General features: G+C 45.2%; 1 protein-coding gene and 1 long non-coding RNA gene across 2 annotated transcripts in view; both read left to right on the top strand.

Moving 5' to 3' along the window:
* Nucleotides 1-4475: 4475 nt before the first annotated feature.
* LOC309399365 (uncharacterized protein) overlaps nucleotides 4476-18894 on the top strand; it is a gene marked incomplete at its 5' end in the record, with an annotated part of 53639 nt that continues 39220 nt past the window's right edge. The window contains one exon of the mRNA XM_081967101.1: nucleotides 4476-4802. Within this exon, the coding sequence (XP_081823227.1) occupies nucleotides 4476-4802 (327 nt within the window). The remainder of the gene's footprint in view (nucleotides 4803-18894) is intronic.
* The window catches only part of LOC309399656, a 33111-nt gene continuing 28794 nt past the window's right edge, over nucleotides 14578-18894 (top strand). Inside the window, exon 1 of the long non-coding RNA XR_014176550.1 lies at nucleotides 14578-14832. This is a non-coding gene — a long non-coding RNA (uncharacterized lncRNA). The remainder of the gene's footprint in view (nucleotides 14833-18894) is intronic.

Below are 18894 nucleotides of genomic sequence, written 5' to 3' on the forward strand. Positions count from 1 at the left end.
GATGTGACCGAAATTGAATGTAGTATTCAAGTGTGGCCTTACTAAGGTTTAATAAGGTGGTGGAAATAGTTCACCTGATGTTGATTCTATGCCTCTGTTTACACAACCAAGTATTTCCCCAGCAAGAAACCCCTTGAGAAAGGGCCCAGAAGAGAGGAGGAGAAGGCTGAGGCAAAGTCTAAGAAAGCAAATTGAGTCACAGCAAGTTAAACAAAGTGTTTCATCCTTTAGCTTCACATTTAAGGCTTCATCACGAATTTGAAATGACATATTAGCTCTTTTGAACATGGGAATCTTTGCCTCTTTTTAAAGTTTTAAGATTGTGTGTTTTCCCCTTCCTGACCAAGGCTCTTTATTTTAATATGTGAGAAGTTGCTTTTTCAGCCACTACACCACAGAGTATTCTGAGTGTCTGAATACACCTGCAACTTTCAAGAGAGACACAAACCCAGCTGGGAAAGACTAAGACATCAATTTGTCACGTGTGAATTTTATCTGGAATCAATGTTTTCTGCTTTTCAAACTTCACAAGCAATCAGTGCACTTAATTATTTGTTTTCAATTTTTTAATTAGTTTATCATAGCCCAAAATACAAAACATAAAGAAAAATACAACTTTAGGGTAAAATAGTGGAGGAAGAGAGGAAAGAGTACGGTAGAGGGGAAAACATTAATTTCCTCGACTAAAATTTTTTATCTTTGATCTTCAAAACTGGACAGAAGCAAGGTTGCTCCAGGTGCCAATAGTGGAAACACAAATGGGAGCTGATCGATCATATTAACTGTGACTTGGGAAAGACCCACAAAGTTCACATATTGTGACCGACTGCTCCTGTAAGGGTTCCTCTCCTAACTTAGGAAAGTGAAGACTCTTGAAATGGAGTATTTCAAAAGGAACCTTTCTTTAAGTAGAATGGAAAGCCATTAAGTTCAAAGCAACGTCTGAATCCCCTTAGGCAATGCAAGTAGAATGAAAGCAGTAGAGACCCCTCCCATTAGTTAGAATGCAGATTTTAGCCAATACACAATTGTGAAGTTGTTTCCTTTACCAACTGCTCTGAGAACCGAATAAACATACATATTCCCATGGCTCTCTTCCCTTAGACTTTAAAGTGAAACCTCCCACATGGCCATCATAAACATTTTCCCCAAAACATGAGGGGATCTCAAGTCACTTTGGTGCCAGGAGACCAGTTACAAAATATCAGTTGTCACAGGGACTGCTAATAAATTGACTTCAAGGCCCCCCTCCTCCCAATTGAATGGCGGTATCACTTTTAGGGATCTGACAGCTCCCTCAGAAGATTCCCAGGATCTCTGCCAGAACAATGGCATCTTGAGAGTACTTCTGTCCAAAGGCTAAATGATCTAGATATCCGGCCATAGGTTGAGCCACTCCAATAAACGCTCAAGATGCCATTTTATTCATAACTATATTCATTCATTTTGTGTGTTTTTAAAACAATAGTTCTGATGTTTTACATTTTGATACACATTTTGTATATTTTTTTTATTTTTGTTTTTACGCTAATGCTGCCTTTTACTACGCCATACAAAATAAATAACTCATATGGGTTTTCTGAATGTTGGTGCTATGCAAAACCATCCCCAGTTATTTGATGCGGTGATCCCAGGGGGCCCCACTAGCTGTGGCGACCTGAGGGATTTTGGCCCGGTTCGAGGCTGCCTCTCACACCGGGGGCGAGACCCATGAAAAGAAGGCTCTGAACACAAAGTCGTCCGTGATGAGATCGCCGCCCCGAGCAGTCTCGGGGAGCTGTTTTTATTAGGGTAAAAAAAGGCAGGGTTCAGCGAATCGTACATAATAGTTCCCTGTGTAGGTGTAGCAAGGCGTGGAAACATCACAGTTCATGGTTATGTGATTGGAACAGGATATACAGAAATATACACAGTGCAGCTACATTTTCCGCTTGCTATTTTCCACATAGCTTTGCAAGCTGTTACTTTGCAAACACAGCTTTCTAAATGGGGCCCTCCCAGTGGGCATCCAGCTCAACCCATGTTCACTACTCAATTTATTACAGTCCCAAATTCCGTATATGTGTTCCAATCAGGAAAACTGATCTGCACATATACCATGGCGACCTCATTCCCACAATTTGAAACTCTTTAACTTGTCAAATGGTCCACTTATTGTCAGATGTCCCGTTTGAAAAGGTAGCTAACATAACCTAAAGGCTCAAATAGGGCCCCCACTGCAGCATCTCCCCAGCCCACATGTGGCCTTCCACAGACCTCCCCCACCCTGAGACCCACTGGGCAGTGCTGGCAGCCCCACTCGGTCCCCAAAGGTATTGGGCCTGCTTTCCTGTCCTCCTGGGGTCCCATGGCCTCATCCCCATCTGCCGGTCATTGCTCACTTTTATTTATTCATATCCCACCTTTATTATTTTTGCAAGGCGGTGGATATATCCAACACATTTTTTTCCTCATTTTCCCGCAAGGACCCTGTAAGGTCAGTTGGGCTGAGATGGGGTGGCTGGTTTTGGTCATCTTTCTTCCATGCCCAAGGTGTATAAGAGCTCCGCATCTCTTGACCAAATAAATTTGGATATCATTTTATTTAGTTCTTCAAAAAAAATAGTTGAATATTTTCCCAATTTTCTAAATCTTTATTTGTATCACTAATTTATTATAATTATCATCTTTAATTGTGGAACATTTTGCCGACACCCAGATCCCCAAGTATTTCACTTTCTTAGTTATTTGCATTCTAGTTAGTACTTCCCGTTCCTCTTCTTGCTTTTTTGTCATGTTCTTGGTTATCATTTTTGCTTTGTTTTTATTGATCTTTAGTCCTGCCACTTTGCCATATTCTACTAATTTTTGAATTAATTTCAGTCTGCATTCTAATGAGTCCTCTACAACAAATACTAAGTCATCGGCATAGGCTTGGGCCTTATATTCTTCATTTTTGAGTCCCTCTCAAATCCTAATTGAAGTAAGTGTTCCGTGGTTGAATCTAAGGCTAATTTGGCCTTTATTGTTGTGTGTGTGAAAGAGCTTCTCCTTGTCATTGTTTGATGCCATCTATTCTATGTGGGTTTTGCAAATGTCCATACGGTGTAAGACCACCTCCAGATACCTGAAACTCTTTGTCAGTTGGATTCCCTCAATGGTCCCCTTGTCTTCCAGCAGAAACCCTCTCTAAGGCCAACAAAGGTTTGTGAGATACCAGCCATATTCTCAAAGGGCCTCCACCCTTTTAGCCTTAAAAACCTGGCTTTTCCCCAGGTGCTGGAAGATCAGACAATGAGAAATTGGCATGGATTGAAAAAAAGCATTCAATAAAGTTGCCCATTTCTCACAAAAGGCAGATTTTTGTATGTAGACTGCCTCTGTCAAGGGAAGCTCATTTATTAATGTAGCTCTGGATGAACTTCCCATCGCATTCCCTTTCTTTTGCCATGCTCTTTTGTGTTTTCTTCCATCATCCCAGGTGAGCTTCCACCATGATTTCTGCTTAGGTGAGACACTGTCTCCTGCATCCCAAAGTAATCCGGCAAACCAGGACAGAAAAAAAACCTCTCTTTCTTCAACAACTTCTTCCACAACCAAATATTGCATAGCTTAGTGAAGCTGAACCCCACAAGGCACACGACCTTCTTCTGGTCCAATTCCAACCCAGAAAGAAATCAAGTTGGGTCATATTGAAATGGCTTGATTTCCTGTTTCCTTTTCCCCACAATAATGGATTAAAATGAGAGGAAATTCACTAGCAGGAACCATTGGCAGTAGATTCTCCTCCTTAGGTCCTCTTTAAGTGGAGACGGTCTCCTTTTGTGCAAGAATTCCACATTCTTCTATCTAGAAAGAAGAATTTCCCTGCATCAAATAGAGGCCATGTCGTTGCTATTTAAAAACACACTTGAGTACATATGGAGAGTTTATTTATTTCTTTGGATTCTGCCTTTGTTATTTCTGCAAATGAGGCAGAGAAGAAGATGTGGAAGAAAAGGAAGGAGACTATTTGGAGCTCAGGGTTGGACTGAGGGGTCTTTGGAGCTCTCTGAGCCCCTCCCCCTTCCAGCCACGGGGACCCCTCCCTCCTCTCTTCCCCCAACAACAACCCTGTGAGGTGGGCTGGACCGAAAGAGCGGCTGCCCCACACTTGAATTCAGGGTCTCTTCCTTCTCCCCCCATTCCTCCATCACTGGATCCCACTGGCTCCACTTTAAAGGCGGCTATAAGGCCTCCGCCCCAGAACAGCCCCTAAGCTCCCTCCGCCTCAATAGGGGGAAAGAGGGGAAGAAGTACTCCAAAGATCAAAGGGAGCCCTCCGCCCCGCCCCCCGGGGAACCATAGCAACCATCTAAACTGCGCAGGCGCAATTTGGCTGGTTGAAGGAAGTCGATCACCGATTGGTCGCTTTGGGGAGGGCGGTGTTTGGCAGGAGGACTCCTTGGGGCGGTCCCTCCAAAGGAAAAGGCGGAACTTTTGGAGGAAAAAAGGGCATGAAGCCTCCACTTCCGGAAAAGAACGGGCAACGAGGGAGCTGCCTGAATCGGCGACGGAGGAGCCCGAATGATGCGAGTCTGGCGCAGTGGATGCTGGGAGTCGTAGTCCGGGAGGGTCTTCTTCGGATCCGCTTCGTGGGAGGCTTCGGCCAGGGCCTCCCCTGCAGGGAAGGGGACGCATCCGTGACCCGCTTCTCTCTCTCTCCTGAAGGAGGACGGAGGAGCCCGGCGGGGGAAGGAAGGAAGTGCCGGCGAGAGGAGGATGAGGAGAGCGGGCCCCGCGTAGCAGCCCTGCCCGGTCCCACCGCGGCTTCCTGGCCAAGTGTAGGTTTTGTTTCCCTAAAGTCACTTGCATCAACTCTCTTATAGGCCTAGGCACAGGAAGGATGGAAGGGAAGGGAAGGAAGGAAGGATGGAAGGGAAGGAGGGAAGGGAGGGAGGGAAGGAAGGAAGGAAAGAACGGAAAGGAAGCAAGCGCCGCATGAGAGGAGGAGGAGAAAAGCGGGCAGCCCTTAGAGATGTCAGGGAAAGGCCGGGAGGCTCTGGGGCTGCAGGAGGGATGAGACCAGGGGGACCCCAGGAAAGGGCGATGCGGGGAGGAGGAAATGGGCGGAGACCCCGGGACGGTCCTGGCGGATGGAGGGTCCTTTGGAAGACCCTGGAATCCCCAAAGGATCCACTCAGGAGAAAAGGAATATCAATGCGGGGATTGTGAAAAATCCTTCAAAAGAAATTGCCACCTTCAAAGGCATCTCGGGATCCACGCAGGACAGAAACCATTGAAATGCCTGGAGTGTGGAAAGAGCTTCACTGAGGCTTCAGGCCTCCATCATCATCATCCCAAAATCCATACTGCAGAGAAGCGCTATAAATGCCCCGAATGTGGCAACAGCTTCAGTACGAGAAGAGACCTGCAGAGAACATGAAAGGATTCACACAGGAGAAAAACCACATAAATGTCCCGAGTGTGGAAAGAGCTTCAATCGGATGGGGAGCCTTTACAAACACCATAGAATCCACTCAAGAGACAAACCATATCAATGCCTGGATTGTGGCAAGGCTTTCTCTGCAAAAAGAAACCTTGATTCACATCAAAGAGTCCACTCAGGAGAAAAACCACAAAGAGGTCTGCAGTGAGGAAAGAGCTTCAGTCAGATATATGTCTGAGTAATTCAGCTGAATAATTTGTTTAGTCAAGTGTGATTAGACATACAAGGAATTTGCTTCCGGTGCAGAAGCTCTCTGTGTACACGCAAAGTCACAGAATAATGATAACAGAATAACAGCAGTGGATGGACCTTGGAGGCCTTCTACTCCAACCCCCTACTAAGGCAGGAGACCCTATACCATTCCAGACAAGTGCCTGTCCATTCTTTTTCCCCGTTTATTGTTTTTATATCAAACGTTCCATTTCTATATTGAACCCTCTATTGTCTAGGTACAAAGGTGTTAAACTATAAAAATCATGACAATCATATTGATATACAAACATATAGTAGATAATATCAATCATTATTGTAAAAAGTAATATCTTCCCTATTGACATCAAGTGGATAACCAACAAAGTATTTACTAATCCACCTTAAATCTTTCTCATGTAATCCACATTTTCTCATATTTCCAACCATCTAACCTGTTTTTGTGGACTAACCATTTGTAAAACAACTCCCGTGTTGTCTTTTTCTTCCATTTTTAACCTTAACCTATCCATTTCTGCACATTCCAATATTTTTAAAATTATATTCTCATCTCTGGAGGTTTCTTCATTTTTCCAGTAGTGTGCGTATACAATCCTAGCTGCTATTACAATATGTAGAATTACACGTATATTGCCTTTATTGTAATTTCCTGGTAGCATGCCCAACAAGATTATCTCTGGTTATAGGTCTATGTGTTGTGTTATCACAGTTTCCAGCCATATATGGGTTTTATTCACAGCAAGCTAAACAAAGTGTGTCATCCTTTAGCTTCACATTTTAGGCTTCATCACGAATTTCAAATGACATATTAATTCTTTTAACATGGGAATCTGCGCCTCTTTTTTAAGTTTAAGAATGCATGTTTTCCCCTTCCTGACCAAGGCTCTTTATTTTAATATATGAGAAGTTGCTTTTTCAGCTACTACACCACAGAGTATTCTCAGTGTCTGAATACACCTGCAACTTTCAAGAAAGGGACAAACCCAGCTGGGAAAGACTAAGACATAAATTTGTCACGTGTGAACTTTTATCTGGAATCAATGTTTTCTGATGTTCAAAGGTCACAAGCAATCAGTGCATTTAATAATTTGTTTTCAGTTTTTATTAGTTTATCATAGCATAAAATACAAAACATAAAGAAAAATACAAGTTTAGGGTAAAATAGTGGAGGAAGAGAGAAAAGAGTACGGTAGAGGGGAAAGCATTAATTTCCTCAACTCCTTTAATGCAGTAGAATAAATAACATAGCATTCAACTTTTTATTTTTATATAATACATAGTTTCTCTAGCATCAAATCGAATTTACAAAACCCAAAATCAAAGTTTTTTCCCACCTTAAACAAAAAGTCCCAAAGTGGTTTCCAAGTAGAAACAAAATTATGTTCTTTAATTAATTTATTAATTATTAATTTAATTAATTCTTTTAAGTCCGTTTAGCAGCCTCTATATGTTCAGGTGAGCAAAGAAGCCCATTTTCAAAGGTAAATGTCTCCCAAAGTGGAGGAAATTCATCTCTTTTCAGCTCCAGACCAAACTGGGAGCCCCTGGCTTTAGAAGCAACAATCCCATATGATTAAAAACGATCAAGGACTAATTAAAAGGAAGAAGGAAGGGAGCTGGGTGTTCTCTGGAGCACATCTTCACCCACCTCCCCTTTCCTGAGAACAGAAATTGAGTTGAAGATTTGGAATATAACTCTGATAAATTGGCTGCAAAAAGAGGGAAGCTTCCCCAGAGCCCAGGAGCCCCTCTGAAGACTGACCAACCTCTTGGGTGGCATCTTCACTTTGGCAACTGAGAGTAACTGGCAGCTTAGGCTGCATGGATGAGGTCATAAAGCCATCAGAATTCGAAAGGAGATGACAGGTGCCTATCAAACCTCTCCTGCTCCACCTTTTCTACCTGCAACAATGCCAGGCACAATGTCTGTAGGAGGCAAGGAGACAAATCACTCAAGCTGCCAATTTTTCACAAAAGACATTGTTGCATGTAGACTGCCCCTTTCTAGGGAAGCTCTGCTAAGACTCATTTATACATCCTCGGGTCAACCTCCCATTGAATTCCCTTTCGGTTGCCATGTTGTGTTTCGTTCCATCATCCCAGGTGATCTCCCTCCATTATTTCTGCCTGGGGGCTGAAGCCTCTTTCACCCAAAGGCCTCCAGAGAAAGGATGGTGAGACGTTTGAGGAGGCAGAAATTCTCTCCCCGAGTTTTGAACTTAAGGCCTCATTTCTCCTCCAGAGATCCAGGCCAGGAAAAGGAATTCCAGCCTCCCTGGAACAGATTCTGCCACAACAAAAGACTGCAGAGCTTAATGGAAAGGGGTTGGGCACCAGAAGAGGGGGGTGGGGAGAAGGAAAGGGAGGGGGAGGGGAGGGAAAGAAGAGCAGGGCGGCAGGAGAGGGAGGAGAAAGAGGGGGCGAGGGGCACCAGAGGAGGGGCAAGACAGACGACTCCCATTCCCCCCCATCGCCGTTCTGCCCCCTCCCCTCTTTAGGCGCTTTGCGGGGGTCAGTCTGACTCCCCCCCCCCCATTTAGGTATCCCCTCCGAACAACCCTGCGAGGTAGGCCTGCGGAGGAAACGCTGCTCTCCCCCGCAATCATAGGAGCCCCCCCCCGGCCTCCAAAAGGGACCAGGTTGGGGGAAGGGGCGAACTGAGGCAGGAAGAGCGGACAGGCCGCACCGGAAGAGCAGCGGCGGGCGAAGGGAGCGGATGGAAAGAGCAGGAAGTTGAGGAGCGGACCAGAGGTCACACAGGCTGAGCGGCTAGAGCGGCACGCCAGTAAGGAACGAGGGGCGGAGTCACAACGCGGGCACCGCCAATGGGATGGCGTAGAAGGCGCCGCATGCAAATAGGCACCCGGCCTGAAGAGAAAGTTTTCTTCCCAGGTTACGTAATCGGAGAAACATACGGGAGCGACGGAAGAAGGTCTGTGGTTTGGCGACGGAAGTTGCTGTTTGCAGGTAGGGCGCGGGGAATGCTGGGTGTCGCAGGCTGAGAGGTTCTGCGGACAAGAAAGTCCTGGGAGGGAGTCCCGTGGGAGGCGGAGGCTTCGGCCTTGGGCCTCCCCTGCGGGGAAGGAGTCTCAGCCGTCACCCGCCTCTCTCTCTCCCCTGCAGGAGGACGGGGGAGCCCGGCGGGGGAAGGAAGGAAGCGCCGCCCAAGAGGAGGAGAAGGGGAAGAGCGGAGCCTGCGGAGCAGCCCTACCCGGTCCGGGCGCGGCTTCCCCGGCAGACGGGGGTGGGGGGCAGGCGGGAACCTCCGGGGCTCCAGGAAGGATGAGCCCAGGGAGAACCCGGAAAAGGCGGTTGCATGGAGGGCGATGCGGGGAAGAGGAAACGGGCGGAGACCCCGAGACGGTCCTGGAGACTGGAGGGTCGTACGGAAGACCCCGGAATCCCCAAAGAATCCAGGAGGGAGAAAAGAAATACGAATGTCCAGAATATGAAAAACCCTGCAAAAATAAAGGACATCTTCAGAGCCATCTAAGGATCCACACAGGAGAGAAACCTCATAAATGCTTGGAGTGTGGAAAGAGCTTCAGTCAGAGGAGCAGCCTTTATAGACATCAAAGGATCCAAACAGGAGAAAAACCTCATAAATGCTTGGAGTGTGGAAAGAGCTTCAGTCAGAAGAGCGAACTTTATACACATGAAAGGATCCACACAGGAGAGAAAGCTCATAAATGCTTGGAGTGTGGAAAGAGCTTCAGTCATAGCAGCAACCTTTATAGACATCAAAGGATCCACACAGGAGAAAAACCTCATAAATGCTTGGAGTGTGGAAAGAGCTTCAGTCAGAGGATCAGCCTTTCTTTACATCAAAGGATCCACACAGGAGAAAAACCTCATAAATGCGTGGAGTGTGGAAAGAGCTTCAGTCAGAGGATCAGCCTTTCTTTACATCAAAGGATCCACACAGGAGAAAAACCTCATGAATGCCTGGCATGTGGAAAGAGTTTCAGTCAGAGGAGTAGCCTTTCTTTACGTCAAAGGATCCACACAGGAGAGAAACCTCATAAATGCCTGGAGTGTGGAAAGAACTTCAGTGATAGTAGCAGTCTTTCTAAACATCAAAGGATCCACACAGGAGAAAAACCTCATAAATGCCTGGAATGTGGAAAGAGCTTCAGTCGGAGGAGCAGCCTTTATATACATCAAAGGATCCACACAGGAGAAAAACCTCATAGATGCCTGGAGTGTGGAAAGAGCTTCAGTCAGAGGAGCAACCTTTATGTACATCAAAGAATCCACAGAGGAGAAAAACCTCATAGATGCCTGGAGTGTGGAAAGACCTTCAGTCGTAGTAGCTCCCTTTATACACATCAAAGAATCCACACAGAAGAAAAACCTCATAAATGTCTGGAGTGTGGAATGAGTTTCAGTCAGAGGAGGAAACTTTATCAACATCAAAGGATCCACACAGGAGAAAAATCTCATACATGCCTGGAGTGTGGAAAGAGCTTCAGTCAGAGCAGCCACCTTTATACACATCAAAGGATCCACACAGGAGAAAAACCTCATAAATGTCTGGACTGTGGAAAGAGCTTCAGTCAGAGGAGCCACCTTTATATGCATCAGAGAATCCACACAGGAGAAAAACCTCATAAATGTCTGGACTGTGGAAAGAGCTTCAGTCAGAGGAGCCACCTTTATATGCATCAAAGGATCCATTCAGGAAGAAAAACCTCTTAAATGCCTGGAGTGTGGAAAGAGTGTCAGTCAGAGCAGCAACCTTTATATACATCAAAGGATCCCCTCAGGAGAAAAACCTCATACATGTCTGGATTGTGGAAAGAGCTTCAGTTGGAGGAGCCACCTTTATATACATCAAAGGATCCACTCACAAATGTCTTGAGTGTGGGAAGTGTTTCAGTAGGAGAGGAACTCTGTATATGCATCAAAGAATTCACACGGGAAAAAACATAAATGGCTAGAATATGGAAAGTGTTTCAATACTAGAGGAACTCTGTATAGACCTCAAGTGATTGACACAGGAGAAAAAGCACATCAATATGTGGAGTGTGGAAAGAGCTTCAGTCAGAAAGCACAGCTTAACAGGCATCAAAGAATCCACTCAAGGGAGAATTCAGCTGGGAAGATATGAACATGTCTGAGTGTGAGAAGACCTTCAATCACACTGTACATGAGGAATTGAATTGTATATTTATTTTGGCCAAATGTGAATCGACACACTAGGAATTTGCCTCGAGTGCACAATCTCTCAATTTACAAAAAAGCAACAAATAATAATATTCATGATATTTATAATAATTCCAATAAGAGGAATAATTTATCTTTACTCCAAATGAGTAATTATCAAGTAAGGGACTTTCTCAGGCTGAATAATAAAGGAATTTTTCAATTGTGCCTGGTACATGATTCAACCGACTGACTTTTTCAGAACAGACTTAAGTGACTCATTATGCAGTTTCCCATGTGAATGTCCTTTTAATGCAATGCTCATTTCAGTGGTTATACTTAATATTATGGGATGTTACTGTCAATGTCTCTTACGTAACTGTAATTGCACAGAATGATTTCTTCCATGCAACAAACTCTTATTTTGTAATTTTCTTACTGTATGGAATATAAAATGAAGTCCAATTCTGTGTCCTGAATTCCTTCTTTTCATTGAGGGAAATCTCTTTGCTACAATAATAAGTTGCCTTTAAAAGGACATCCCACTTGATGCCTAATTGGTGCAATTGTGGCATGGCTGAATCTATGGCTAATTGGCCTTTATTGTGGATGTGAAAGTTTCTCCCTGTCATTGTTTGATATAATCTATATGGGTTTTCCAAATATCAGTGTCATGTAAGACCATCCCCAGACAATTGGATTTTCTTAATGGTGCTGTTGTCCTCTAGCAGAAACTGCTACAAGAGACTCTCTCCTATTCTGGTTTGGGGGAGGGGGAGGAGTGGGTGCATTCCTTACTTTATACCCCTTTTCCTGCTTATCCTGTACTGTGATGTTCCTTCTTGGGAATGAATGTGGGGGGGAGATGTAATTGAGGGCCATCTGTTATGGCTCAGCACCGGTGCCTCCAGCAAGCGATGCCTGAGAACAATTTCTTATTGTTTTCTTATCTTGCAGTTCTAAAAAAAAACCACACCCGCAGATTGGCTTCTCCTACACCGGACTGAAGGGTGGGGTCTCTAGCCGTTTTATTTTGAAGGAATTGCACAGGAATCCTCAGCTCCTGCTTTCTTTGTCTTGCTATCCCTTTCTCAATAGGTTCTTTTAGAAATGCCAAGCCTTTCAAGAGTTCTAGTTTCTTGAGTGGAGAGACAAGGCAAGTCCTTACACACTTTAAAGCCGACACAGCTTAATGAGATGTTAGCCATATTCTCAGGCTTTAGGAGGAGAAGTACATTGGGGCCCAGGGATTGAGGCAGGTTTCAGTGGGAAGAAACCAGCCATGCTGGGAAATCTGGTTGGGGTGTCCTTGCGGTGGGAGTAGGTTTAGGTTTATTTGGATTTATATGCCGCCCTTCTCCAAAAGGACTCAGGGCGGCGTACAACATTAAAAACACACATCACAAAAGTTAAAAAAAAAGATTAAACCCATTTCCAAAAAGACCAAACCAATTTTTTTTTAAAGAAACAATACATTTAAAATAAATTAACATTAACAGGCCAGGCCGGCTTGCTAGAAAAGCCAACTTTTTAGGGCGCGTCGGAAGGACCGGAGGTCGGGGATTATGCGGAGCTCCGGGAGCAGGTCATTCCAGAGGGAAGGCACTCCCACAGAGAAGGCTCTCCCCCTGGGGGTCACCAGCTGATACTGCTTGGCCGATGGCACCCTGAGGAGGCCAACTCTGTGGGATCGTACTGGATGGTGGGAGGCTACTGGTGGCAGTAGGTGGTCTCGCAGGTACCCTGGGCCTAAGCCATGGAGCGCTTTAAAGGTCATAATTAATACCTTGAATCGCACCCGGAAAACAACCGGCAACCAGTGCAGGCCGTCTAAAAGGGGTGTGACATGGGAGCACCTAGGTACCCCCATGACAACCCACGCGGCCGCATTCTGGACCAGCTGAAGCCTCCAGGTGCTCTTCAAGGGCAGCCCCATGTAGAGAGCATTGCAGTAGTCCAGGCGAGAAAGGACGAGGGCATGAGTGACTGTGCACAGAGCATCCCGATCCAGGAAGGGGCGCAACTGGCGTACCAGGCGAACCTGGCAAAAGGCCCCCCTGGTCACGGCCGTCAGGTGTTCTTCTAAACTAAGCCATGTATCCAGGAGGACTCCCAGATTGTGAGCCTTCTCTGAGGGGGCTAAAATTTCTCCCCCTATCCTCAAAGATGGAACAAGATGTACAAATCGGGATGATGGGAACCACAGCCACTTAGTCATGGAGGGACTGAGCTTGAGTCTGTTCCTCCCCATCCAGATCCGCACAGCATCCAGGCATCGGGACATCACGTCGAGGGCATCATTTGGGTGGTTTGGGGTAGAGATGAAAAGTTGGGTATCATCAGCATATTGATGATACCGTACCCCAAAACCACGGATGATCTCGCCCAGCGGTTTCATGTATATGTTGAACAGGAGGGGTGAGAGAACCGACCCCTGGGGCACCCCACAAGTGACGCGCCTGGGGGTCGATCTCTGCCCTCCAGTCAACACGAACTGCGACCAATCTGACAGGTAGGAGGAGAACCACCGTAAAACGGTACCCCCCACTCCCAACCCCCCGAGTCGTCGCAGTAGGATACCATGGTCGATGGTATCGAAAGCCGCCAAGAGGTCTAATAGGACCAGGACAGAGGAACAGCCCCTGTCCCGGGCCTGCCAGAGATCATCGACCAACGCGACCCATGCCGTCTCCGTACTGTACCCGGGCCTGACCACCAACTGAAACGGATCCAGGTAGACAGCTTCATCCAGGTACTGGGGAAGGTAACGTGCTACCACACTCTCGACAACCCTCGCTACAAAGCGAAGGTTGGAGATTGGACGATAGTTGGCAAAAGTAGCAGGGTCCAGGGAATGCTTCTTAAGGAGGGGCCTCACCACCGCCTCCTTAAAGGCGATGGGAAAGAACCCCTCTCTCAATGAAGCGTTGGTAATCGTGAGTAATTTCTCATGGGAAGCGACGATGCTTGGATGCCACTCCTCCCCCTTCTTTATCCAGGTGGGAGTGAAGCAGAATATAGGTGACAGTGCTAGTCAGTCTTGACATGCTGATCCCCCCCCCCAGAAGAAAGGTGGACCTGAAACTAAAATAAACATAAGTTCAAATTATTACTTGATTTTCTATGTTTTCAGGTTGACAATGAAGCTCCTTGGCTTCAAAGTCTCTCAAATTCAGGGAATCAAGTTCTTTTCATCTCCACACCAAAATTGGTGCCTGAGTTTGGAGATTAAGACTTGATTTAAAATGATCAACCAATAACGAAAAGTAACAGAGAAAGAGGCAGGCGGAGGTTGAGGGGTCTTTGGGGCTCTCTGAGGCCCTCCCCCTTCCAGCCACGGTGACCCCTCCCTCCTCTCTTCCCCCAACAACAACCCTGTGAGGTGGGCTGGACCGATAGAGCGTCCCTTGCTTTCTCCCCCGGTGCCGCCATCACTGGACCCCTCTGGCTCCCCTTTATAGGAGGCTATAAGGTCTCCGCCCCAGAAGAGCCCCTGACCTCCCCCAGCCTCAATTAGGGGGAAAGTGGGGGGGAGGACCCCAAAGATCAAAGGGAGCCCTCCGCCCCCACCTCCGCGGTTAACCATAGCAACCATTAACACCGCGCAGGCGTCATTTTGCTGGATGGAGGAAGTGAGACGCCGATTGGTCGCTCTAGGGAGGACGGCAAGAGGACTCCTTGGAGCGGTCCCTCCAAAGGAAGAGGCGGAACTTCTGGAGAAAAAAGGGCGTGAAGCCTCCACTTCCGGAAAAGAAACGGGCAACGAGGGAGCTTCCTGAATCGGCGACTGAGGAGCCCGGATGATGCATGTTTGGCGCAGGGGATGCTGGGAGTCTCAGAGTGGGAGTGTCTCTTTTGGGTCCGCTGTTCCGGAGGCTTCGGCCTGGCCCTTTCCTGCCGGGAAGGGGACGTAGTCGTGACCCGCCTCTCTCTCTCTCACTCTCCCCTGCAGGAGAAGGGAGGAGCCCGGCGGGGGAAGGAAGGAAGGAAGCGCCGCTTGAGAGCAGGAGGTCCCGACGCGGCTTCCCCTGGAGACGGTGGGGAAAGGTCGGGAGGCTCCGGCGCTGCAGGAGGGATGAGCCCAGGGGGTCCGCGGGAAAGGCGGCTGCCTAGAGGGATATGCAGGGAGGAGGAAACGGGAGGAGTCCCCGAGACGGCCCAGGAGGGCGGAAGATCCTTCAGAAGACCCGGAAATCCCCCAAGGATTCAGGAGGGAGGAAAGGAATATCAGTGCTCGGAATGTGAAAAATCCTTCAAGAAAAATGACCTTCTTCAGAACCATTTAAGGGTCCATTCAGGAGAGAAACCATTTAAATGCATGGAGTGTGGAAAGAGTTTCCGTCAGAGGGGCAACCTTTATACACATCAAAGGATCCACACAGGAGAAAAGTCTCATAAATGCATGGAGTGTGGAAAAAGCTTCAGTCGGAGGGGCAACCTTTATAGACATCAAAGGATCCATTTGAGAGAGAAATTGAAGAAATGCCTGGAGGGCGGAGGGTCCTTTGGGAGACCCGGAAGGCCCCAAAGGATCCAGGAGGGAGAAAAGAAATACAAATGCCCAGAATGTAAAAAATTATTCAGGACAAATGACAATCTTCAAGGCCATCTAAGGGTTCACTCAGGAGAGAAACCTCATAAATGCCTGGAGTGTGAAAAGAGCTTCAGTCATAGGAGCAACCTTTATAAACATCAAAGGATCCACACAGGAGAAAAACCTCATAAATGCCTGGAATGTGGAAAGAGCTTCAAAAAAAAAGAGGTTTTTAAAAGGCATCTAAATATCCACTCAGGAGAAAAGAAATATGAATGCCCGGTGTGTGAAAAATCTTTCAAAACAAATGGCAATCTCCAAAGGCATCTAAGGATTCATTCAGGAGAAAGAAAATACGAATGCCCAGAATGTGAAAAATGTTTCCAAACAAATGACCATCTTAAAAGTCATCTAATGGTCCACTCAGGAGAAAAACCTCACAAATGCATGGAGTGTGGAAGGAGCTTCAGTCAGAGAAGCAGCCTTTATATACATCAAAGAGTCCATTTACAAGAAGAACACAAATGTAGGGAATGTGAAAAATCCTTTAAAACAGTTCAAATCCTTGAAAAACATCAAAGAATCCACAAGCCGAATATATGCCTGGAGTGTGGAAAGAGCTTCACTACAAGGGGAAGCCTTGATAGCCATCAAAGAATTCACACAGGAGAAAAACCCTACAAATGCCTCAATTGTGGAAAGAGCTTCCCTAGTGCTTCAAACCTCGGTCGACATCAAAGAATCCACACAGGAGAAAAACCACATAAATGCCTCGAATGCGGAAAGTGTTTCAGTATGAGAGGAAGTCTGTATAGACATCAAAGGATTCACACAGGAGAAAAACCACATAAGTGTCTGCTGTGTGGAAAGAGCTTCAGTCATTTGGTAAATCTTAATACCCATCGAAGAATCCACACAGGAGAAAAACCTTATAAGTGCCTCGAGTGTGGAAAGAGCTTCCGTTGTAGCAGCAACCTTTATAAACATCAAAGACTCCATTTACAAAACCCATACCAATGTGTGGAATGCAAAAAATACTTTAAAACAATGCAATTCCTTGAAAAACATCAACGAATCCACACAGGAGAAAAACCTCATAAATGTCTGGAATGTGGAAAGAGCTTCAGTCAAAGGGTATGTCTTGAGAACCATCAAAGAATTCACACAGGAGAAAAACCCTACAAATGTGTGGAGTGTGGAATGAACTTCAGTCAGAGGAACAGCCTTTATAACCACCAAAAGATCCACACAGGAGAAAAACCTCATAAATGTTTGGAGTGTGGAAAGAGCTTCATTCAGAGAAACAACCTTTATAATCATCAAAGGATCCACACAGGAGAAAAACCTCATAAGTGTCTGGAGTGTGGAAAGAGCTTCAGTCGGAGAGGACAACTTTACCTGCATCAAAGAATCCACACAGGAGAAAAAAGATATCAATGTAAAGAGTGTGGAAAAAGCTACGGTTGGAAAGTAAACCTTGACAGACATCAAAGAATCCACTCACAAAAACCGTAACAATGTTTGGAGTGTGGAAAGAGCTTCAGTCATAGATGAAAACTTTCCCAGCATCAGATAATCCATTCGTGAGAAAAACCGCATAAATGCCTGGACTGTGGCAAGGGTTTCCGTTCAAAAGGAAGACTTTGTTCACATCAAACAATCCAGAGAAAAACGATATAAATGTTTTGTGTGTGGAAAGAGCTACATGGAGCGTAGAGGCCTCCATCGACACCAAAGAGATCAGGTGGGAGAAAAATGATAAACATGTCTGAGTGTGACAAGTCTCAGCGTGTTTCTCAGAAATAGAATTGAATTGTGTATTTAATAGTGTGAATAGACACGGTAGGAATTTATCTCAAGTGCACAAGCTCTCAGTGTACCTACAGAGCAACAGAATGATATTCATGACATAATTATAATAATTCCAATATGAGGATTGAGTAAAGAAGATAATAAGGGTAAATAATAGCTGCCAAACCTCACGTTGAATAATAAAGGATTTTTTCAATTGTACATCCTAAATGTTTTAACTGGCTGAAATTATTCCTTTTCCCAAGAGACTCACGTGACTCATGATCCCCTTTCCCATCTGAATGTTCTCTTTTTAATCCAACTCTCAACTTTTATGCTTAATATTAATATATTATTAATATATTAATATAATGTTTCTGTCCATGTCTCTGATATAGCTGAGCAGGATGATTTCTTCCAGGGTGGATTGAAATCATAATTTTTAAAGAGCAACTGTTATGTCTGTCACGCAGAGGTTCCTCCTCTGACCCGCTGTTGACTCATTGACAGTCTCATTCCTTTTAATGGGAGGGCTGGTGATGCTTCAGGGACACAACAAGGTGAGGAACGTGGTGGGCAGCAGGTGAGTAGTTGCCCACTAACGGAGGCTGCGCTGATGGATCTGAAGTGAAAGGTGCTCTTTAATATTATATTTATAAGCTGCTTTGGTTTCACTTCCATTTTTACTGCTTGCCATTCCCCCTCCCACTTGGAGCCTGCTGGTACAAATGTATTCATCTCCAAACAATCATACAGTTTGTCGTTATACAGATAGATTTGCAAAACAAGGAATATTCCTGCACTTTGCTTTATGATTTATCTCATGGTTACTGTGAAACTGTGTGAATGTATCAGTGCAGAGCATGTTGTCTCAGCTTGAAGAGCTTGGATTCATTGAATGAATTTTTTACCAAAAATGTAAATATTGCAGAAAATACAGCTTCACGCTACCTAAGTAAGTTCTATTTCAAGCTGAATAAACTAAATTATTAATGTATCTTAAATAGAAAATTAGATTTAGATTTTTACCCCAAACACATTTTATTATAAATTTGATAAAACAAAAAAAATCCAATTTAATTGTAAACAATCTGATTTTTTTAAATTTTTTAATCTATTTTTATCCACTCTGATTTTTTCCAACACTTACTTTGTACTTTTTCTACTGTATGGAGTATAAAATGAAACCCGATTTTGTGTCCTGAATTCCCTCTTTTCATTAAGGGAAATCTCTTAATGCTTTAATAAGTTGCCTATAAATGGTCATCCCATTTGGTGCCTAATTGGAGAAGTGTTACCTGGCTGAATCGAGGGATAATTTGGCTCTTATTGTGCCAGATGTGACATTGCTGTTCTCTGTCATTGTTTGATATAATATATGTGGGTTTTCCAAATGTCAGAACCATGAAAGACCAACTCCAGACATCTGAAACTTCAGTCAATTGGATTCCCTCAATGGTCCCCTTGTCTTCCATCAGAAACCCCTACGAGGGACTCTCTAAGGCCAACAAAGCTTGGCGAAATACCTGCCATATTCTCAAAGGGCTCCACCCTTTTAGCCTTAAACCTGGCTTTTCCCCAGGTGCTGGGAGATCAGACAATGAGAAGTTGGCGTGAACTGACACCAATCTTTGTTGGTTTCTATTTTCTATGTGTTAATGTGTTGCATAGTTTTTGAAACTGATTTTTGTGGGCTGCACAGAGTTGACTGAAAGATGGGCAGTTATAAGAATGTTTTAAATGAATA

This window comes from Natrix helvetica, assembly GCF_964273705.1.
Source record: "Natrix helvetica genome assembly, chromosome: 15".
Taxonomy (NCBI): domain Eukaryota; kingdom Metazoa; phylum Chordata; class Lepidosauria; order Squamata; family Natricidae; genus Natrix; species Natrix helvetica.